General features: G+C 38.7%; 1 protein-coding gene across 1 annotated transcript in view; it reads right to left on the bottom strand.

The window, feature by feature from the left end:
* Nucleotides 1–24046, bottom strand: part of DNAH6 (dynein axonemal heavy chain 6) — a 279376-nt gene that overhangs the window by 208936 nt on the left and 46394 nt on the right. The window contains exons 11-15 of the mRNA XM_006055830.4: nt 21495–21695; nt 11052–11172; nt 6521–6672; nt 3967–4119; nt 1010–1261 (exon numbers count right to left, since the gene is read on the bottom strand). Of these exons, the coding sequence (XP_006055892.4) occupies nt 1010–1261; nt 3967–4119; nt 6521–6672; nt 11052–11172; nt 21495–21695 (879 nt within the window). The remainder of the gene's footprint in view (nt 1–1009; nt 1262–3966; nt 4120–6520; nt 6673–11051; nt 11173–21494; nt 21696–24046) is intronic.

Below are 24046 nucleotides of genomic sequence, written 5' to 3' on the forward strand. Positions count from 1 at the left end.
ACAAAGGTCTATCTAGTCAAAACTACAGTTTTTCCAGTAGTCATGTATGGATGTGAGAGTTGGACCATAAAGAAAGCTGAGCATTGAAGAACTGATGCTTTTGAACTGTGGTGCTGGATAAGACTCTTGAAGAGTCCTTTGGACTGCGAGGAGATATAACCAGTCCATCCTAAAGGAAATCAGTCCTGAATATTCATTGGAAGGACTGATGCTGAATATGAAGGTTCAATACTTTGGCCACCTGACACAAAGAACTGACTCATTTGAAAAGACCATAATGCTGGGAAAGATTGAAGGAGAGAGGAAAAGGGGATGACAGAGGATAAGATGGCTGGATGACATCACAAACTCAATGGACATGAGTTTTAGCAAGCTTCAGGAGTTGGTGATGGACTGGGAAGCCTGATGATGGACAGGGAAGCAGTCCATGGGGTCGCAAAGAGTTGGACATGACTGAGCAACTGAACTGAACTGAACTGAATGTATATGTTTCAATGCTATTTTCTCAAATCATCCCACCTTTGCTTTTTCCCACTGAGTCCAAATAAGTCTGTTCTTTACATCTGTGTCTCCTTTGCTGCCCTGCATGTAGGATCATTGTTATGTCTTTCTAAATTTCATATAAATGCATTAATATACAGTATTTGTCCTTCTCTTTCTGACTTGATGCTGCGTAATAGGCTCCAGTTTCACCCACCTCATTAGAACTGACTCAAATGTATTCCTTTTTATAGCTGAGTAATATTCCATTTTGTACTTTTGATCATTAGTACTAAAGCAATACATACATCCGTTAGTTGCAGTGGCCTGGAATTTATTCAGTACCTCAGAGAGGTTCAGAAACACTTTAAATTTTCAGTAGCTGCTCAAAGACATTGTTAATTGATTAGAATGAAGCATAAACAAAATGAAAGTTAAACCAGATTAAAATGAAATATGCTTTCTAAATGGTTTGTTAAAATGTAATAGCCTTTATATAGATCATTTTAAAAATTCTGCTTCAGCTTACCTGTGCCAGCATCTTTACTTCATTCACTTCATTGCTTAGATCTTCAAGATCTCTACCCAAATGCAGACAAAATTGCTTAATGCTTGTTTCTCTGTCACCCACAGATTTATCAATGGCATTCCGAACAGCAACAATGGATGGCTTCATAGTTGCAAAAACGGCAAAGTCTTCAGGAGGTGTGGGAACCTGATACTGTTCAATGAGCTTGTACATCTGAACCACAACATTCCCTTCATCTTCAAGGCTTTCGATCTAAATGGAAACATGAGTTGCTCATTAAATAAATCAGTGTCCTGTTACACCTGTTAAGAGTGACTGATAGGAGACAGTCGCTGTGCACCACGCTGTAAAGAGCCAGCTCACAGAGGAGTGCATTTAATGCAGATCAAACTGGCTGGAGCTGGCTGGATGACAAATGCATTCATTACTACGGTGTAGACAATGAGGCCTAGGAGGTAACTGTTCAGAACTGAGCACAGTTAATATTTACTTTTTCTCTCTCTTGTTCTCTAGTAAATTAAATAGTAGTGCTCAGTCGCTTTAGTCATGTCTGGCCCTTTTGCAACTCCTTAGACTGCAGCCCACCAGGCTCCTCTGTCCATGGAGTTTTCCAGGTAAGAATCCTAGAGTGGGTGCCATTTCCTCCTCCACGGGATCTTCCCAACCCAGAGATCAAACCCGCATCTCTTATGTCTCCTGCCTTGGGAAGCAGGTGCACAAGCACCACCTGGTAAGCCTCAGATTAAACAGTGCCAATATTTAAAGTTTTCAGAGATGGCAGGTGCTGTGAGGATGCTCAACTGTAACATCTGAGATTCCAGGCACGTGTGCTGAGCAGTGACTGTCCCAGGGAAGCCCCTGAGGTGTGCGGACCATGTACCTCTCTGTGTAGATTCAGAATCTTGATCGATGGTGAGCATCATGCTACCCTCTAATAAAGGCTTTTACTACCACTATTACTGACTCTTAAACATCTCTGCTCTGATGCCCTTGCCTCAGTGCACAGTGTCTTTCCTAATTTTCTGACAAGGTCTCCCAAGTTTGAAGGGAACCCTCCTTGCCACCACTCTGCCACAAGGTGATAGAGGAAGCATCCAGGTTCTATAACTTGACCCACTTCCTGGTGACAACTTAACCAGGGAGCATCAAATTGGGACAGAGTGAATCCAGCTCAGTCTGACCTTTCTCTTGACCTTGGGAAGAGTTAGACTGTATCTGTGGGCAGAGGCCATTTGCTTTCATGGGGTAACAAAACAGGTCCTAAACAGGAGAAGAAAACTGTGGAGAGGCTTTAGAGAGATGGTTCTCAACCTTGAGCTGCATCCCAATCACCCTGGCAATACTACACAACTGTACTCTGTACAGTATGGTACAGTAAAGTACACAAAAAACTTATAGAGGATGCACACATGTGACAATGTATGCCACACATGTGAACTAACTTACCGTGATTGGACATGCAAACGCACATTCACATCTTTGAAAATTTGCAAGTTGAAAGTTTGCATGTAAGGGATTCACTGTAGAATTGTAATCTAGATATTAGTTATAATGGAAGTCATGATCCTTCTTAATCTATACTTGCATAATAGTCAGGAAACTTACTAGCAGGAATGAAAGAAACCCAAGTTAAACTAGCTTAAGTAGGCAAGTGGGTTAGGGAGACAACAGCAGATATAGAGACTCTTCTTGCCTGTTTGCTTGATGCCAGTTCCTATATGCCAGCTGTTGTACTGCACTTTTCAAGGTACTGTATTGTAAGATTAAAAATGTTTTCTTTGTTTTTTTTAATGCATTATTTGTGTGAAAAGTATTATAAACCTATTAAAGTATAGTACTATATAGCTGATTGTGTTAGTTGGGTACCTAGGCTCACTTGGTTGGACTTAGGAAACAATGGGAGTTACAAACGCAGTCTCAGAACAGAACTCATTTGAATTTAGGGGACTTACTGTATTATCATTCATTACAAATAAGAAATGCAATAAACTGGGGTTGAGAGCACTGGCTTTGTTGTCAGAGACACAAATTTGAATTCCAGATGTACTGCATATAGGTCTGTGATCTTGGACACAATGACCTATTTTGGTCCTCATTTGCTTATCTGCAGAATAAGAATGAAAATTATCTATACTTCTTTCTGGTGACTGCAGCCATGAAATTAAAAGACTCTTGCTCCTTTCTTCTATATAGAAGAAAAGTTATGACAAACCTAGACAGAGTATTAAAAAGCAGAGACATTACTTTGCTGACAAAGGTCTGTATAGTTAAAGCTATGGTTTTTCCAGTAGTCATGTATGAATGTGAGAGTTGGATCATCAAGAAGGCTGAGGACTGAAGAATTGATGTTTTGAACTGTGGTGTTGGAGAAGACTCTTGAGAGTCCCTTGGACTGCAAGGCGATCAAACCAGTCAATCCTAAAGGAAATCAATCCTGAATATTCATTGGAAGGACTGATGCTGAAGCTGAAGATCTAAAATTTAGTCACCTGATGTGAAGAGTCAACTCATCAGAAAAGACCCTGATGCTAGGAAAGATTGAAGGCAGAAGGAGAAGGGGACGACAGAGGACGCGATAGGAGAGGTTGGATAGCATCATTGACTCAATGGACATGAATTTGAGCAAACTCTGGGAGATGGTGAAGGACAAGGAGGCCTGGCATGCTGCAGTCCATGGGGTCGCAAAGAGTCAGACACGACTGAACGACTAAACAATACTTCTTAAGCTTTTGTAAGGATAAAAAATGTAACATACGTAGAAAATGTAGTACATGCCTGACTAGTAGTGATCAATGTTAGCTGCCATTACTACTGTGAGGTAAGCCATCCACTTCCTTTGCCTGAAAGTGTTTCTGATATTCTGACAGCTGTATCTTGACCTTCAGTCCCTCAGTTTCTCTTATTTGCCTTCCTTCCCACAAGGTTTTGAATAGTGAGTTACACAAGAATCAACTCACCCTTTCCTGAATTTCGTCAAGAAATACTAAGCTGTTAACATATTCTATGGTAGTAGTTGGGACAAATTCAAGCTTGTATTCTGCATCTTGTGCCTCAGAGATGATGGCATCCACTTTTTTCTTGCTTAGACGAGGAAGCATATAATTCAGCACCTAGGAAAGAAGAAGGAACTGTGAATCGTAACCACTTGAGTATTTCTACTTTATTATATATTTTAGATAAAGTCTAACTAAATGTCTGTTAAATCAGCAGGTAATGAAAGCAGCAGTATATGAAAAGGCTTTTTTTTCCCACACTGAAACAATAGGATTAGTTTTGAAGATTATTTCCAGAATAAGTTAGATTGCACAAGTTATTAAAAAGTTTACCTAGGGACTTCTTTAGTGGTCCAGTGGTTAAAAATCTGTCTTGTAATGCTGGGAAAATGGATTTGATCCCTGGTTGGGGAACTAAGATCCCACTAAGCTCGAGCGCCACCACTACTGAAGCCTGTGCGCTCTGGAGTCTGTGCATCACAAATTAGCGAGCTCATATGCCACAACTAGAGACTTTGTGTGCCACAAGGAAAGATCCCACGTGACTCAACCAAGATCCCATATGTTGCAACTAAGACCAGATGCAGCCAAATAAATAAATAATTTAAAAAAAAATCTGCCTAAATGGTCTGACATTTTATAAGTACCCTTTCTGTTACTTTGTGCTGTATAGTGAACATTGTGGTAACCAGCCCCAGTATCTGTCATGTTGGGTGGGAGTACTGATTTGGAGGAAGGTGATCTCTCCTTCACAAACAAAGATTGAGTCTGATTGGTCTTAAGGTAAAACGAGCATGGCTTTCTTTGGCTAGTGTGATTGGATTAGAGTGAATCTCTGACATTAGCTGGTCCAATTAAGTAGAAACCCAAGACTTTTGTTTAAGGCTGAGAGATCTCTCTCTCTCTCTCTGGACATGAATAAGGAAATAATTATCCTATGGAGCCTTTGACTACCATTTCAGAAAAGTGAGGGTATATGAGCTTTAGGATGAAGCTGGCACATCAGAAGGAAGCTGGCACACAGTGAATGGAAAAAATCAGGTCTTTAGTAACCACTGAGTCACTAGATCACACCTTCCTGATGCCCATCCACCCTCTGGACTTTTTAGATCCATACATTTTCTGATTGCTGAAGCCAGTTTGAGGGTGTTTTCTTTTTGTTTGTTTGTTTTTTGTTTTTGGCTTAGTATACAGTAGTACTCATAGTGCTCAGAAATGTTTGCTGAAATTGACTTTGCTTCAATTCTCTATTGTTTTCTTTTTCAACAGATGAAGCAGCAAAGCTCTAGAAAGGAGTCCAATACTATACAGTTAATTAGTGACAGAAAAGATATTAGCACTCAGGCCTGCAGCCTTTTAGACAGAGCACTGTCTTCTTTCATCTGCACCAGGGGTCAGCAGAGGTTTTCTGTAAGGGCTAAATAGTAAATACTTTAGATTTTCAGGATATACGGTCTCTGTTACAACCACTCAGCTCTGCCCTTGTGGAGCAACCATAGGCAATACATAAGCGAACTGTCATGGTACAAAACAGGTGGCAGGCTGGAATGACCCTGTGGGACAGAGTTTGCCAATCTGTTCTATACCATTGTGTCTCGAGAGGTATTTTTTAGAGTCTTTATTGAATCTGTTACAATATTGTTTCTGTTTTACGTTTTTGGGGGTTTTTTGGCTGTGAGGCATGTGCGATCTTAGCTCCCTGACCAGGGATTGAACCTGGGCCCCTTGCACTGGAACATGAAGTCTTAACTACTGAACCACGAGGGGAGTTCCTTTGTGGTGGTATTTGATTGTATATATGACTAAAGGATATGACTTTATATATGATATATATGACTTCCCTGGTGGCTTAGAGAATAAAGCATCTGCCCACAATGTGGGAGACCTGGGTTCGATCCCTGGGTAGGGAAGATCCCCTGGAGAAGGAAATGGCAACCCGCTCCAGTATTCTTGCCTGGAGAATCCCATGGATGGAGGAACCTGATAGGCTATAGTCCATGGGGTCACAAAGAGTCGGACACAACTGAGCGACTTCACTTCACTTCACTTCACTTCATGACTAAAGGAAGACCTGAAAGCTATTGTAGAAGCAATCAAATCTCCTCAGCTCTACCACTCACTAAAATACAATCAGATCTTTAGGGACAGTTTCAGATCAGGAAACCTCAGTATCTAGGATACCTCAGTATCCTAGAATCAACCAGCATTCCTACTAGGACCCTGAGCTGTTACAGCAATGTCTCCTCTGGAGGAAATCTTGAAATGCTCCAACAAAGGAAAAAGGAGTGGATGTAGGAGGCTAGTTTAAGGACTTTTTTTTCCTCCTCACCTGAAATTGACTATGCTTGGGACAGAAAGAAAAACATGGAACTTTCCCTACAAATTAAAGATGTTGAATAGACTTAAGTTAATTTTAAATAGCTGCAATACTAGAAAATAAAGATAGGCTATTTGCAGGAGATAAATCATAAAATAGTTTAAGAGACCATAATTAACATTTTTGCTTGTTCACAGTTACCTCCAAGCATCGCAAAGGTGATGGAATTAGTTTTTCTTTCAGTTGCTTAGTGTCAATGAGCAGCAGTCCTACGTTCCTGGTGGGTCTCAGAGCCACTGCATCCTTGTGCTGTCTGTGGTATTTTTCCAGTTGTTCACTAAAGAACTTAACACCTACATAGAATAATTCATATACAGCAAAAAATATATATTAGATTTTTAAGGACCATTACACAGATACATCAAAAATCATTGCATTAATACACTTACATATGTATTTAAAATGAACTATCCATAGGTAGAGAACCTTGTATAATTTTAAAATGTTAATTCATGGTGCTTTATATTTTATTCTTGTAATGAAGAAACTAACATTTCATAATGTAAATATATTTTCTGGCTGTTTCTAAGAATAGCTCATGAAAATAATTTGTAATTGCATTAGAGAATCTAGTCTATAATGGCGTAGATTCTAGAATCAGACTGGTTTGAAGTTGGCTTAATCTAACGGTTCTTCCACATCGTACCTCAAAATAAGTATGAATATGCATCCTTAGTTGTATTTGATTCTTTGTGACCCCATGGACTATAACCTACCAGGCTCCTCTGTCCATGGGATTTTCCAGGCAAAAATACTGGAATGGGTTGCCATTTCCTCTGCCAGGGGATCTTCCCGACCCAGGGATTAAACCTGCATCTCTTGTGTCTCCTGCATTGCAGGCAGATTCTTTACCAAGTATTTAAGGATATTAACAACAGAGAAGGTTTGAAACTCAAGAGATCAGGCATAGCTAAAGTTATTTCCATTCCTCTTCCCAACACCTCTGCCAACCCTGCTCCCCACATCAAAGTTAAGACCATTGTCAACTTTGTCTGCCAATGCTGCAGTTGCATTTTGATAATCTTCCTATCTCCAGTTTCTCTGCCATCTATGGGGTCGCACAGAGTCGGACACGACTGAAGCAACTTAGCAGCAGCAACAGCAGCAGCAATCTATTTGGATTGGGAAATCACCAGTGGAAGTCTGATTATCTTGAAATCATACTATTGGTCAAAAACAACTCTTACTAATACACATATAATACAAAACAACTCCTTGTCTTTAAAAATTCATCTAACTTTATTTCCAGTTGGTCCCTCCACTTGAGTCAGACTGTTTTCCCTACTGTTTCCTGATCTTCTCTAACCCTCTTCCACCATCCCTAAGAGAAAAAGTTGTTGATCCCTGCTTTTATTTCCATCACCTTCTGTTCTGGACACAAGGGGCAGTTTGACACAGTATAAAGAACACATCAGACCAAATCTTAGAAGACCTAGGCCCAAGTCTTTAACCCACCTGTTGCTTTGGCTAAGTTACTTAATCTTTCTGAGCGTCACCTTCCTCAAGATACAAAAAAAGGGATGACAATTATCTGTCCTACTCATTTTAGAAGGTTTTGATGTGTTTATTTTTGAGAAATGAAAAAATTAGGATATCAAATGATCTGAGAAAACCCCTGGTGAGGAAAGCTGTATAATGTTGCTTGGTCTAGTATTTTCCAAATTTATTTGAACACAGAGTCTTTCTCATAGTATCATGTAATATCCTTCAGAATGGTGGTTCAAGGAATACCAATTTGGGGAACACCAATTTAGTCCAATACTTTCATTTTATACATAAATAAATTTAGATCACTCAAAGTTAAATGACTTTTATCCATGTTCAAAGGGAAACAAAAGAGTAAAGCCAACAGAAGAGCTCTGTCTTGAGATGGAGGAGGGATGGTTTGTATAACAAACTCTCAAGTCAGGGGAAACAATTTCTAAACCACTTACTCACTGTGTAATCTTGACGTTGCCTTATCTCTATATTTCCACTTACCTATTTGTAAAATGAGAATGCTTGCCTATATAGAATTATGAGGATTAGATAAAATAGATTAGATGAGACAGCACAGTACCTATCATAAGTGCTTAGCAAGTATGGAAAATATTAGTAGACACTGACTTTTATAGAAATTTAGTGGTGAGATATGGCTGATTATTTCAGAAAGCCAGAGTCTGTCTTCTGATCATCTTCTGGGGCTAAACAAAGGGCAGTCTGGCTAAAAGTTTGGTTAAACAGACGTTTATTAAGTATGCTATGCTAAGTCACTTCAGTCGTGTCCGACTCTGTGTGACCCCATAGACGGCAGCCCACCAGGCTCCCCCATCCCTGGGATTCTCCAGGCAAGAACACTGGAGTGGGTTGCCATTTCCTTCTCCAGTGCATGAAAGTGAAAAGTGAAAGTGAAGTCGCTCAGTCGTGTCCGACTCCTAGCGACCCCATGGACTGCAGCCTGCCAGGCTCCTCTGTCCATGGGATTTTCCAGGCAAGAGTACTGGAGTGGGGTGCCATTACCTTCTCCATTATTAAGTATAATAAACTATAATATATCTTAGGGCTTCCCAGGTGGCACTTGTGGTAAAGAATTCCCCTGCCGATGCAGGAGACATAATAGATGTGGGTTCAGTCCCCGGGTGGGGAAGATCCCTCTGGAAGAGGAAATGGCAATCTGCTCTAGAATTCTTGCCTGGGAAATCTCATGGACAGAACTTGGAGGGCTACAGTCCATGGAATCACAAAGAGTTGGACATGACTGGGCATCTGAGCACAATATGTCGTAGGCAGTGTTATAGTAATTTGAGGGAATATGGTATAACAGGCAAGGCATGGTATCCAAGGGGCAAAGCTACATTCTAATGGGAAATAACTGGGTTCAGAGGTTTAGAAAGTACCAGAAAGTTCCTAAAAGAGGAAGAAAACAACTTTTAGGAGTCCAGGCCAATCTACTCAGGATTCCAAGAAAACAAATGGCTAATACCTATGATACCCTGGTTCGGAGATTGAGACAGGATTGGACAAGCCAAGGCAGGACTAGATGAAGGGCAATCTGGGAGCTTGGTGGCCTTATCCAGTTAGGTAACTGGTGAAGGAGTAAAGTTATCCAACATGAGGAACATGATAACAGGAGACTCAGAGGCCTTGGCTCAAGGCTGTGAGTAGACGATCTAGATGGTTAGAACTGGTTATTTGGATTAGTCTATTTCATGCTGAAATGCCAGGCTCCACAGCTTACTGTTACCATGGTGCCACCATAGTACCGATCAGTTCCCTTCAGTTCAACACACACTAAGTCTCAGTGTGACAGTGTTGGTGAAGAACGGTAGAAATGAACTTGTCTAATTTTTTTTTAAATTTCTTAAGTAGAACCCAACTTTTGTTTCTTGAGCAAGTTAGTGCTTTGGAAAAAAAGGTCTGTTTCAACTTTTCAAAACTTAAGAGACATAAAAAGTAAATACAGTGTCTATTCTTGGATTAGATTCTGGGCCAAACCAGCTGCAAACTGCTTTATTTGGCAGATTCTGAATACGGACTAAATGTTGATTTTAGAGATTTTTTTTCAGGTGTGAAAATATTTTGGTTCTGTAGGGACATGCTTTTTGAAGATGCATATTGAAGTATTTCATTTAGGGACTGGCATGTATAATTTACTTTAAAATACTTCAGTGTAATAAAAATAATGAATTGAAAGAAAAACACAAGAATTTACAGAAAAAAAGTAGTGCTCATTCATTAGGCAAAGTATCAGAGTAAACATTTTCGTGCATGAGAAAAAAAAGAATGAAATCAGTTAATGAAACAAACAAAAAAGAGAACATAAATGATATGCTTCACATTTTTAAATGGTAATAATGAATGCTATATACTTAATTTTCATAATCATTTGAAAACTTTCTTGCCTGAAATTTCAGTTGGGCATTGTATTTTATTTTCTTTGGTTGAATAAAATAAGTTTAATAAAATAACTTCTCCATGGTTCTAATCTCATGACTAAGGTGCCGATCCATACCTACCCGGTTGCAATAAGGCTGTACAAATAGAATAACTTGAATTCCTGAGACAGAATGAATTCCTGAGATACATGTTACCTATGTAAACATTTTTTAAGGAATCTGAGGGGAAAACATTCCTTTCAACTCCTTTCCATATAGAGGCTATATGACCTTTGCACTGGCACAGCTTCATACTAAAAGATAAGCTCTTGGGGAAGAATTCCTTCCCATAATATTCTGAAATAAAACATAACAGTAAAACTAAAGAAAAAAAGTGGTTCTACAGAAAATAATCTAGAAATGAATAAACTCTTGTGTTTTGTCAGGCCAACTCTTTTGGGCTACCATCTCTGTCACCACACACCACAAAACAGAAACCTAGACCATGATAAAAATCCCATGGACGGAGGAGCCTGGTAGGCTGCAGTCCACGGGGTCGCGAAGAGTAGGACACAACTGAGCGACTTCACTTTCACTTTTCACTTTTCACTTTCATGCATTGGAGAAGGAAACGGCAGCCCACTCCAGTGTTCTTGGCTGGAGAATCCCAGGGACGGGGGAGCCTGCTGGGCTGCCGTCTATGGGGTCGCACAGAGCCGGACACGACTGAAGCGACTTAGCAGCAGCAGCAGCAGCAGACCATGATAAAGCTTGATATGACTCTTAGATATAATTAGCAAGGACAAATGAAAACTTACCAGGTTCTTGAAGTTTAAGATCTTGTAAATCAAGACTTTCATTTTCCTTGAAGAATATTTGAAACTTTTCAAATGTAGCTGCATATAATTGGGCAGATTCAAATGCTGCCTGTATGGCTTCCTAAACATTATATAAAATAAAAACAAACAAAACTATATTTTTCCTGAGCAGAATTTAATTCTATACAACTAAAAAATGAAGATGCACACTATGCTCTGACCCAGTGAGAGAAAAGGTACCATCCTTGATGACAAAGGGTAGTTAATAAATTCTCTTATGAAACTTAAAAAAAAATACATCTTTAAATGTGACTTTCAAAGAATTGTTCCTTATGATTAAAAAGAAGTAAACTTGTAATTTTTTAGCTTCATGGTGAACTTATACATCATTAGTAGGTATATGGCAAGAGACAATGTCTACTTATTTTCCAAATTGCAAATTTTATATCTTGGTTTAAGTGTTTTTGAGTGAAGGCAAAACCATTTAGCATATATGCAAAATTACTTGCCTAATCTCATTATTAAATTCTCTATGCTGGCAAGTCTCCTATTTCAAACTGTCTTCAGAATTTGCCCTAATAAATACTTTCCGTCACTTTGCTTAAACTTGGCGCAAACCTCCACTTCCCTACAAGACGTTTCCTATAATACCATGTCAGTACACATTATCATGGTTCAATGGCATCATAATGCCTTCGAATGGCAGTCAGGACTTGTTTCTTGTTGATCTTGGCCTATTACTCCCTGGCTACACTCCACTGCCTTCTCTTAATATTTCCTACTAAGACTTCTTGCAAATGACTGCAATTTGCCCCAAGGAAAACTAGAGATGATCAATGGAATTGCTCATTCCCAACACACCAATGCTAGGGTAGGTGGCTCAGATGCTTGCTTTACATACTTAGTGGGTAGTGGTAGAAATTTTAATTACAAACAATAGTACATACCCTAGATGGCTATATTTAGATATTTGTTCATTTATTTCCTTTCAATAAGCTTCGTATATAACCTTCCAGAATGTTTCTGCTGTTTATTTTTTTACATTAAAAATTGAAGGGAAGATACCATGTCAAAGTATATCTCCTTTGAGCAGATTTAATCGTGTCTCTGGTACATGATCATGCAAGTGTTAGACAGAAACACAATGGGTGACCCCAAAATGGAAAGCTCCACCAACATGTTCAAATATGATTTTTAAAACCTCACAGCATAGTTGCTGGAATAGTTCAAAGAATTCCATTTATGGTCACTGAATTCCTTAAATTTTAATAATATATCACATTTGCTTTATGACTTTCTCTCTATATATTATTTTATTCTGAACCATTTGGAAGAAAGCTTCAGACACAAGATATTTCTAACACTAAATATTTCAGGGTTTATTTAATAAACACAAAAATATTTTCTTAAACTGCAATAATATTAATATAATGACTTAAATCAGAAAATAAGCATTGATATTAATACTATTATCTAATTACAGACCTTTATACAAATTTTGGGAGAAGGCAATGGCAACCTACTCCAGTACTCTTGCCTGGGAAATCCCATGGATGGAGGAGCCTGGTAGGCTACAGTACATGGGGTTGCGAAGAGTTGAACATGACTGAGCGACTTCAGTTTCACTTTTCACTTTGATGCACTGGAGAAGGAAATGGCAACCCACTCCAGTGTTCTTGCCTAGAGAATCCCAGGGACGGGAGCCCGGTGGGCTGCCATCTATGGGGTCACACAGAGTTGGACACGACTGAAGCGACTTAGCAGCAGCAGCAGCACACAAATTTTGCCATCTCTCCCAATAATGTCTTTCATAGCAAAATAAAAAACTTTTTTTTCCCCCCCGGCCCACTATCCTATCCAGGATCAGGTATTGTATCTTGTCATATATCTTTGGTGTCCTTTAATCTGGACCAGTTTCTTAATCTTTGTCTTTCATGATCTTTACCTTTTTGAAGAGTATCGTGTGTGTGTGTGTGTTTGTGTAACATTTCTTAATGCTTACATTCAGTTATACTTTGGCAATAATATGACAGAAATGATGTATGTTCTCCATGTATCATGTTTAAAGGCACATAATGTTGATATGTCCCATTACTAGCGATGTTAACATACTAAAGTGGTATCTGTGAGGTCTGTCACTGTAAATGTACTATTTTCTCTCTTTAAATCAATAAATATCCTATGCAGAAATGTTTTGAGATAAAAGTGCTTTTTCTCACTATACCTTTGCATATCCATTTCAGTAATCATTGGAGATTCTCACCTATTTCTATGGTTGCTATAGAAGTGGTGATAAAGTGCTATAAAGCGGTGGTCTTTTTTTAGGTTTTCCTTCTACGTTTACTAGTTGGCATTTTACTGTAAGGAATAGCTTTCCATTCTCACTCCATCGATTCATTCATTTACTCATAAAATATGCTTATGTATTCTCATTTTCAAACACTGTTATAACCATTACTTATTTTAATGGTCAGATTGTTCTAGAGAGACCCTTCAAGTTGGCTTTTTAATCTTTTCTGTGTGTCTCCATTAGTTCTTAGACATCTTATTTGTGTGTGTAGGGGTCAGGGTGGAGGGGCTTTCCTGGTGGCTAGATGGTAAAGAATCTGCTTGCAATGAAGGAGACCCTGGTTCAATTCCTGGATCAGGAAGATCCCCTGGAAAAGTAAATGGCAACCCATTCCAGTATTCTTGCCTGGAAAATTCCATTGACAGAGGAGCCTGGCAGGCTACAGTCTATGGTGCCACAAAGAGTCAGACATGACTAAGCAATTAATGCTTTCACTTTCACTCATATTTTGGTTCAACAGTATGCTCTGGGCTATTCTTGTACTTCCCTTGTTCTAGGAATAAGCAGTTTCTTCAGAGATAAGGATCTTTTGCTTTGGAATGATACATAGAAACCAAAGTGTGGACACTCAATGTGCTCATCACTATTAGGATGTCACTGCTTCCAGACCATCTCAGTGAGCAGAACAAGAAATACACCCACACACACACCCCCCACAAATATACATACATACACAAAACCCTATATATAGTTCTCTTTCTACTGATTAATTAAAAATCATGAGTTCATAATTCCGTTTTCAATATAACACCATTCTGGCCTTTTCTCTTCCATATTTGTACTCCCCTTTCTGAGGATGAGTAACCTCATTTCATTATCCACAATATATTTAGTTGTTTGCTAAACTACAGAATACACAGAAAGTCATTTCAGAATTGCTAATGCACTAATACCACTGTGAAAAACAAACTAACTGGAACCTAATATTTGTTATAATTACAGTGATCTTTAGCTTAAGGGTATATAGGCAAAACACTGTATTTATTTATTTATTTATTTTTAAGACCTTGATTTAATTTATTAATTTACTTTAAAAAAATTTATTTATTTATTTTACTTTATAATACTGTATTGGTTTTGCCATACATTGACTTGAATCTGCCATGAGTGTACATGTGTTTCCCATCTTGAACCCCGCTCCCACTTTCCTCCCCATCCCATCCCTCCGGGTCATCCCAGTGCACCAGCCCCGAGCACCCTGTATCCTGCATCAAACCTGGACTGGCGATTCGTTTCACATATGATATTTTACATGTTTCAATGCCATTTTCCCATATCTTCCCACCCTCGCCCTCTCCTACAGAGTCCAAAAGACTGTTTAATATATCTGTATCTCTTTTGCTGTCTTGCATACAGGATTATTGTTACCTTCTTTCTAAATTCCATATATATGTGTTAGTGTACTGTATTGGTGTTTTTCTTTCTGGCTTACTTCACTCTGTATAATAGGTTCCAGTTTCATCCACCTCATTAGAACTGATTCAAATGTATTCTTTTTAATGGTTGAGTAATATTCCATTGTGTATATGTACCACAGCTTTCTTATCCATTCATCTGCTGATGGACATCTAGGTTGCTTCCATGTCCTGGCTCTTATAAACAGTGCTGTGATGAACATTGGGGTACACATGTCTCTTTCAATTCTGGTTTCCTCAGTGTGTATGCCCAGCAGTGGGATTGCTGGGTCATAATGGCACCCCACTCCAGTACTCTTGACTAGAAAATCCCATGGATGGAGGAGCCTGGTAGGCTGCAGTCCATGGGGTCGCTAGAGTCGGACACGACTGAGCGACTTCACTTTCACTTTTCACTTTCATGCATTGGAGAAGGAAATGGCAACCCACTCCAGTGTTCTTGCCTGGAGAATCCCAGGGACGGGGGAGCCTGGTGGGCTGCCGTCTATGGGGTCGTGCGGAGTCGGACATGACTGAAGCGGAGCAGCAGCAGCAGCAGCAGCAGCATGGCAGTTCTATTTCCAGTTTTTAAGGAATCTCCACACTGGTCTCCATAGTGGCTCTACTAGTCTGCATTCCCACTAACAGTGTAAGAGGGTTCCCTTTTCTCCACACCCTCTCCAGCATTTATTGCTTGTAGACTTTTGGATCACAGCCATTCTGACTGGCATGAAATGATACCTCATTGTGGTTTTGATTTGCATTTCTCTGATAATGAGAAAACACTGTATTTAAAAATTACTTGTGTTAGTGTTTTTCCCTTCCTCACAGTGTGGTTATTCATTTGAAATATAGAATAGTTCATTTGTTTTTTAATGCATTCTATTTTAAGATTTTGTTTCCTCATTCTCATAGCTTTCCTATTGTTGTTTAGACACTAAGCTAGGTCCCACTCTTTCGTGACCTCACTGATTGTAGCCTGCATGGCTCCTCTGTCCATGGGACTTCCCAGGCAAGAATACTGGAGTAGGGTGCCATTTCCTTGTCCAGGGGATCTTCCTGAGCCAGGGATCGAACCTACGTCTCCTGCATTGGCAGATGGATTCTTTATCACTAGGGAAGCATATAGATTTTTAAAGAACTATACTGGACTATATTAAAAGGTATGCTCAGAACTACGTGCGAATCTTCTCATTTTTTCTACTCCAAACCCACCATCCTGTCTACACCATTCCCACTGTCTTCTCTAGGGAAACAATTTCCTTAGTTTCTGGTTTATCTCTTCCTTCTCCCTATTTTCTGACATAAAAGTAGCACACTATAGATATTCTTGTCTAATTTGATTTTTCCACCTAACAGTATATCCTGGAAATCACTCCATAGTTAATAAATTTTCATGTTACTTAGGTGATTTCTGGGCTTTTTATTCCATTTCACTGGACTGATAACTATGCATGTGCCAATACCACAATCTTTTAATTATAGAGTTTATATTTAATACTTGGCTAGAATAGTACCCCAAATAGCTTTTCTTTTTTAGGGTTTTCCTAGCTTCCATGGATGTCTATTATTCCTTATAGGCTTTACTATAAACCTAACATGCTCTACAATAAGTTTATTAGTATTATTATTTTACTGGCATTTGTATTACATTTATAAATTAACCTAGGGAGAACAGAAGCCTTTATTATGTTGAGTCATTCCATCTAAGAACATTTATCTATTTTTATGTCTTCCAGAAGCGTTTAAGAAAACTTAAAAGATATTCTTATATAGGTTTTTTTAGTATTTCTTACTAGGTTTATTCCTAAATATATTACCTGCTTTGTTGCTATTACAAATGGAGATTTTTCCACCAGGCATTTTCAGTATTCTGGAACAATTTATGTGATACTGTGAATATATGGCCTTTGGTGAGTCGATCTCTTTATATATGGTATTTTGTGAATATATGGTCTTTGGTGAGTTCCCCTGTGAACCAATTTGAGCCTGGTGCTTTTTACAAGGTATTTCTTTAGTAACTTCCTGTGTTTCTGTGGATATTGGTAAGCTTTCTATTTCCAGTGCTGTTAATTTAGATACCTATGTTTCCCTAAAAATACTATCCATTTAATCTAAGTTTTCAAATTTATTTGGATAAATGTCTGCAAGGTTTTCATATTTATTTAGATAAGTAAATTTTTACTTGGATAAAAATCCCTCTTTTCTTCTGTTTCAATGGTTATTTCCTTATTATTTATCACTATTATGTTAGTTAAGAATTCTATATCCTAATTTACATTTTTCCTACTTGATCTGTCTTCTAATGAAAGCTCCATGTTAAAGACTTCTGTTCACAGTAATTTTGTTTATGTACCAATTATGTCTCATTGCATCTCTTTGCCTTTTGCGTTTCCTGTACTATTCTGTCCGTAGAGATTTATAGCCCTGACTCATGGGACCACAAGTCTTGCTTTCTTATGGTTACATTTGCCTCTACAATATTGAACACTACTCCATATTTTATCTCTCTGAATTCTTTGTCTTACACAGCCCATTTGTTCTTGCATGCTGTGTGTCTTATCTGTTAGAGCCCTCAGCATATTAATCATCAGTTCAGTTCAGTTCACTCAGTCATGTCCAACCCTTTGTGACCCCATGGACTGCAGCATGCCAAGATTCCCTGTCCATCACCAACTTCTGGAGCTTGCTCAAACTCACGTCCATCCAGTCAATGATGCCATCCAATTATCTTATCCTCTGTCATCCCCTTCTCCTCTCACTGGAAAAACCACAGCTTTGACTAGATGGATCTTTGTTGGCAAAGTAATGTCTCTGCTTTTCAATATGCTGTCTAGGTTAGTCATAGCATTTCTTCCAAGGAGCAAGCGTCTTTTAATTTCATGGCTGCAGTCACCATCTGAAGTGATTTTGGAGCCCCCCAAAATAAAGTCTCTCACTGTTTCCATTGTCTCCCCATCTATTTGCCATGAAGTGATGGGACCAGATGCCATGATCTTAGTTTTCTGAATGTTGAGCTTTAAGCCAACTTTTTTCACTCTCCTCTTTCACTTTCATCAAGAGGCTCTTTAGTTCTTCTTCACTTTCTGCCATAAGGGTGGTGTCATTTGCATATTTGAGGTTATTGATATTTTCCATGGCAATCTTGATTCCAGCTTGTGCTTCATCCAGCCCAGCATTTCTCATGATGTACTCTGCATAGAAGTTAAATAAGCAGGGTGACAGTATACAGCCTTGATGTACTCCTTTTCTGATTTGGAACCAGTCTGTTGTTCCATGTCCAGTTCTAACTGTTGCTTCTTAACCTGCATACAGATTTCTCAGAAGGCAGGTCAGGTGGTCTGGTATTCCTATCTCTTTCAGAATTTTCCACAGTTTATTGTGATCCACACAGTCAAAGGCTGTGGCAGAGTCAATAAAGCAGAAGTAAATGTTTTTTCTGGAGCTCTCTTGCTTTTTCGATGATCCAATGAATGTTGGCAATTTGACCTCTGGTTCCTCTGTCTTTTCTAAATCCAGCTTGAACATCTGGAAGTTCATGGTTCACATACTGTTGAAGCCTGGCGTGGAGAATTTTGAGCACTACTTTACTAGTGTGTGAGATTTAAAAGTGCACTAGAGTGCAATTGTGCGGTCATTTGAGCATACTTTGGCATTGCCTTTCTTTAGGATTGGAATGAAAACTGACCTTTTCCAGTCCTGTGGCCACTGCTGAGTTTTCCAAATTTGCTGGCATATTGAGTGCAGCATTTTCACAGCATCATCTTTTAGGATTTGAAAGAGCTCAACTGGAATTCTGTCACCTCCACTAGCTTTGTTTGTAGTGATGCTTCCTAAGGCCCACTTCACTTTCCATTCCAGGATGTCTGGCTCTAGGTGAATGATCATACTATCGTGGTTATCTGGGTCATGAAGATCTTCTTTGTACAGTTCTTCTGTGTATTGTTGCCACCTATTCTTAATATCTTCTGCTTCTGTTAGGTCCATTCCATGTCTGTCCTTTATTGTGCCCTTCTTTGCATGAAATGTTCCCTTGGTATCTCTTTCTTGAAGAGATCTCTAGTCTTTCCCATTCTATTAATCACAGTTGTTCTATTAATCATGCATGCAGGCTCAGTCACTTTAGTTGTGTCCAACTCTCTGTGACCCCATGGACCATGGCCTGCCAAGCTCCTCTGTCCATGGGATTCTCCAGGCAAGAATACTGGAATGGGTTGCCATTTTCTTCTCCAATGACTATTAATCATAGTTGTATGATTATTTAATCATAGTTGCTTTAAATTCTGGGTCTGATATGTCCAATACCCCTGCCATGTCTGGGTCTGATACTTGCTCTGTCTTCTAATTTTTTCCCTTTTTAATATGCCTTGTTAACTTTTTTTGATAACTGGATGTGATATACTTGGTAAAAGGAATGGCTGTTAATAGGTCCTTAGTTAGAGGATGATACGTGTCAGGGAAGGGGATATATTTTACCTTCATCCTTTGATTAGGTCTCCGTCTTTTAGTGAGCCAATGCCTCTGGACTGTGAGTATCATAAATGTCTCTTGTTTTTTTCCCCCCATCTCTCCTTAGGTGGGACAGGATGGCTAGAGTAGGCTGGAGTTGTATATTTCCCTTCCCTCAGGTCAGTAAAGACCCGACAATACACTAGCAAATTGAACTCTGGATAACTAATTTCCTCTAAGGGCAGGCCTTGTTAAGAACAGAGTGCTCTGATATATTTCAAATGATTCCTTTTCCCCTCTCCCTGTTGGAAGCATGAGGAGATCTTTTTCTAATATTTACTGTGAGAACCTGGTTGAGATCCTGCAGGTAAATTTCATAATACTGTGGGAGTCTCCTATAACTGGGTCCCCGGAGTGTTTTACTCTGAGTTGTTCACACTGAGCCTCCAGCAAAGTACCAATTACAGTTCTGGTTTTCCCGTCCTGGCACTGGTTTTCACTGAGGTTTCTGCCCATGAGTCTCTGCTCTCAGAACCATGACTCCCTGTATATATTTCTCTGTCTCTCCAATCTTGAGGGCTGTGGTTTTCCCTATGCCCTCACCTCTCCTCCAGACCCATTAACAGTCTGTTCAATCAATGTGTTCAGCTTTTTACTTGTTAGGATGAAGTGGCAACTTCCAAGCTCCTTACATGTGGATCTACAAATAGAAAGATCAGTCTTTTAACCAGATATCTCTTGGTTGGATGAAACTCATCTTTGTTCCACAAAAACTCCAGATCAGCGTCAAGTTCTCTAGGGCACATTGTCTTTCTAAAACTACTTTTTCTATGGCCTTGCTACTTGAAGGACTGGCTTATCTAGATAAAAATTCTTGATCACACTTTTTCCCCTTGAGTTTCATTAAAAAGTGCTGTTCCATCATCACCTTGCTTTATATGTCATTTTTGAGAAGCCTGATGCTGGTTCCATATGTTATGTTATTATTTTGCTTTGAGACCTGGAGGAATTTTTTTTTTTCTTTAAAAGATAGTAGTTTCAGGAGTATGTATCTCAGAGTTAATTGGTCTAGGTAAATTTTCCAAGGTACTCTGTATATAGATTTACAGTTTCTTTTCTTGGACTATAGTTATGTGCTTGTTCTACCCCTTGTTTTATTTTTCTTCTTCAGAGACTTCAATTATATGTATATTATTTCTTCTTTGCCTGTTTTCCACTTTGATTATTTTCTTTCTAACCAGTTTTTTTCTTATATCTTGTACAGTGGTAAAGAATCTTCCTGCCAATAAAGAAGACACAAGAGATGTGGGTTCTATCCTTGGGTCAGGAAGATCCCCTGGAGTAGTAAATGGCAACCTACTCCAATATTCTTGCCTGGAACATTCCATAGACAGAGGAGCCTGGTGGGCTACAGTCAATAGGGTCACAAAGAGTTGTACGAAACGGAGCAACTGAGGACATGTACAAACAATAGCTTATTTTCATTCTCTTGGTTGTTTTCCTGTCTTTTAAATTTTAGTTTCAGTTTATTCTCCTTTGGACACTATGAAATTTAGTCTACATTTCTAAGATAATTTGTCTTAAAACAATACCATTTATATTTTAATTTTTAAATTTTTGATATGTTATTTCGCACATATTCAGGCTTGAATATGTGTTTGACGCTATATACTTGAGTTTACAGTATAGCTTTTGTTTCATGGCTTTGAGGGGAAAGAGAAGGAATGTTCATTAGCTTCTTAAATCTTCATTTTTCTGATTTTTCCTTATGGTAACTTCCCATGTATTTAATATATTTTTTAATTCAGTTCATGGATTTGGAGTAATTTATAAGATTTAAAATTCAAAGGCATTCTATTTTATAAGTGTAGCAATGTGCAGATTATTTTATTTTCTGGTTGTGAGGAGTCACGTATATTCTGATTTTTTTGTTCTTTTTTGTTTAGCAGGACCTTAACTTTTCATCAGTTGCTTTATTTCTTCTGTACCACTCAATGTTCAAGTAATGCCTCTTCTTCCTTTTTTAACCTTATTTTCTCCCCTATAAGTTATGCCATCTTGAATAGCTTGTGCCTTTATGTTTCTTTCCTATCATCAGTGCTTTGATATACTAGGACTTTAAAAAAATCTCTTAACCATCTAGAGATTAAGTAGCATTCAATTTAAAGATAAGACAGGAAGAAAATATGTTGCTCAGTTAAATAAAAATTTAAAGTATTGTAAAAATGGCTTTAATAAAAGAAAACATACCTTTATTTGGAAGATAATTGTGTGAAAATTCTTATCATCATCAAATACTGCTGATAAGCTTGGACCAAACCCACAAGTTTTTTCTTCCATTTTGTTGTTAATGTAAGGGCTGGTAAAAGCATCAAAATATGAATCAGGCACGAGATTAGGAACTGATAACACAGTGTTTTGGAAATGATTAATTGCACCTGAAATACCATCCTGTTAGAGAGAAAAGCACAAACAAAAATGTAAATACATATATGGGTATATTTATAAAATTTTTTGTATTTTCTAAAATACTAAAATAAATAGGAATAATTCATTCAACCATACCAAGTACTACATTGACTCTAAGTATATGACAAATCAGAAGACACAGCCCCTGTCTTTAGGAACTATGTTTTCTGATTGAGAAAGAAACTGATAAGCAAAAAATTGCAACACATTAAGATGAATATATTATATTCATTTGAAATATGAACAAGACCCAGAAAAGTCATAAGGGAAAGAAGGCCAAGATAGGCCTAAGAATATCAGGGAATGTTTAAAGGGTGGCTAGGGCTTGCCAACCCACTCCAGTGTTCTTGCCTGGAGAATCCCAGGAATGGGGGAGCCTGGTGGGCTGCCGTCTATGGGGTTGCACAGAGTTGGACACGACTGAAGCGACTTAGCAGCAGCAGCAGCAGAAGCAGGGCTTGCCAAGTGGTGTTAGTGGGAAAGAACCTGTCTGCCAATGCAGGAGACATAAGAGACACAAGTTTGATCCCTAAGTCAGGAAGATCCCTTGGAGAAGGGCATGACAACTCACTCCAGTATTCTTGCCTGGAGAATTCCATGGTCGGAGGGACCTGCCAGGCTATGGTCCATGGGGTTACAGAGTCAGACATGGCAGACTAGCAGGCAATCAGTAAAAGTTCATATTCTTTGAGCACTAATTTCCATTCTAGCTATCTATCTTTAGAGAACTATTAGGTATGTAAACAATGATTCATGTGCAACGGCACTCACTGAAGCAATACTTATAGTAAAAGCTAACTAGAGAAATACTTTAGTGTTCAAAAATAGAATGGTTAAGTTATAGTATATTTATACATATGAAAATTAGGCACCTTTTCAAAATGGTGTCTCCAAGGATTGATTAATGAATGACATGTGAAAATTTATAATATAATGTTACAAAGCTTATTAAAAAAAAGAGAGAGCAGGATGAAACTGGTGTATAAATCCCATTTTAAAATGCATATGTAACATCTCATGGCCAGTTAAGTCTGTTGGTATATATCAGTATATACTAAAACAAAATTGGAGAAAACATCTAAAAATGTTAAAAGGTTATTTCTATTTGTGGCACATGGGATGACCAATGTTGCTAATAATGTCTTTCTGTGTTTTTCACATTCTCTTCATCGAGCACAAATCAATTTTTAATTTATAATAAATAAAAAGTCTATCTATATAAAGAAAAGGTACTTCTTGAGATAAACTTGAAAAGATGAACAGGAGCTTCTCAAGTATACAAGATGGAAGTAGAGTTCTTGTAAGTCACTGTATGTGAGAAGCCCAAGGAGGGCAGCAGGCCTGTGCTGCAGCATAAGTGCCAGTGTGGTTAAATGCAGTTGTGATGCAGTCAACCCCTCATGAAAGGCTTGTGAGTGATGCTGAGCTGGTGGCCCAGCATTCCCCAGATTGTGACCATGGACTACCCTGAGTTAAAAGGGTCCCAAGGTCAGATAAGTTTGGGAAGAAACCTCAGATCAAGCAAAACTAAATGGGATTTTCCTCTGGATCTGTTAAAAAGATGTTTTCATATTTGTTAATATGTAAATGCATATTACAACCCCGTCTCCTAGAATGTCTATCAGTATCTTATAGAGCATCCTTTGAAAATGCTACTATAGACAATGGAGAAATTTAATTTTAAGTGACATGATAAGATATGCCTATGAAATAATCTTGCAGTCAGCAATGTGGAAATGGACTAGAAGGTAGAAGAGACTATCACAGCAGGGATGGGGTTCTCATTGAAGGGAGATGCAACTAAGGTCAACACACAGGATTTGATCCCAAAGAGCAAGGGAGGATCTAGGATAACTCCTAGATCCTAGATCAGGGCTTTCCTGATGGCTCAGTGAGTAAAGAATTTGCCTGCAGTACAGGAGACACCAGAGACACTAGTTCGAACCCTGGGTGAGGAAGATCTACTGGAGAAGGAAATAGCAACCCAGTCCAGTATTCTTGCTTAGGAAATTCCATGAACAGAGGAGCCTGGAGGGCTACATCCCATGGGGTCACAGGAGTCGGACACGACTGATTGACTTAGCACAGGATGACTCCTAGATTGCTGGCTTGGGTATCTGGATACTGCTTTGCATTCAAATACAGAAGGAAAAGTAAGTTTTGGAAGAAGTTGATAAGTTTAATTAATGTTGGTGTGTGTGTGCTAGGTCGCTTAATTGGGTCTGACTCTTTGTGACCCCTGGACTGTGGCCTGCCAGGCTCCTCTGTCCATGAGATTTTTCAAGCAAGCACACTGGAACAGGTTGCCAGTTACCCCTCCAGAGGATCTTCCT

The sequence above is a fragment of the Bubalus bubalis genome, chromosome 12 (genome assembly GCF_019923935.1).
Source record: "Bubalus bubalis isolate 160015118507 breed Murrah chromosome 12, NDDB_SH_1, whole genome shotgun sequence".
NCBI lineage: Eukaryota > Metazoa > Chordata > Mammalia > Artiodactyla > Bovidae > Bubalus > Bubalus bubalis.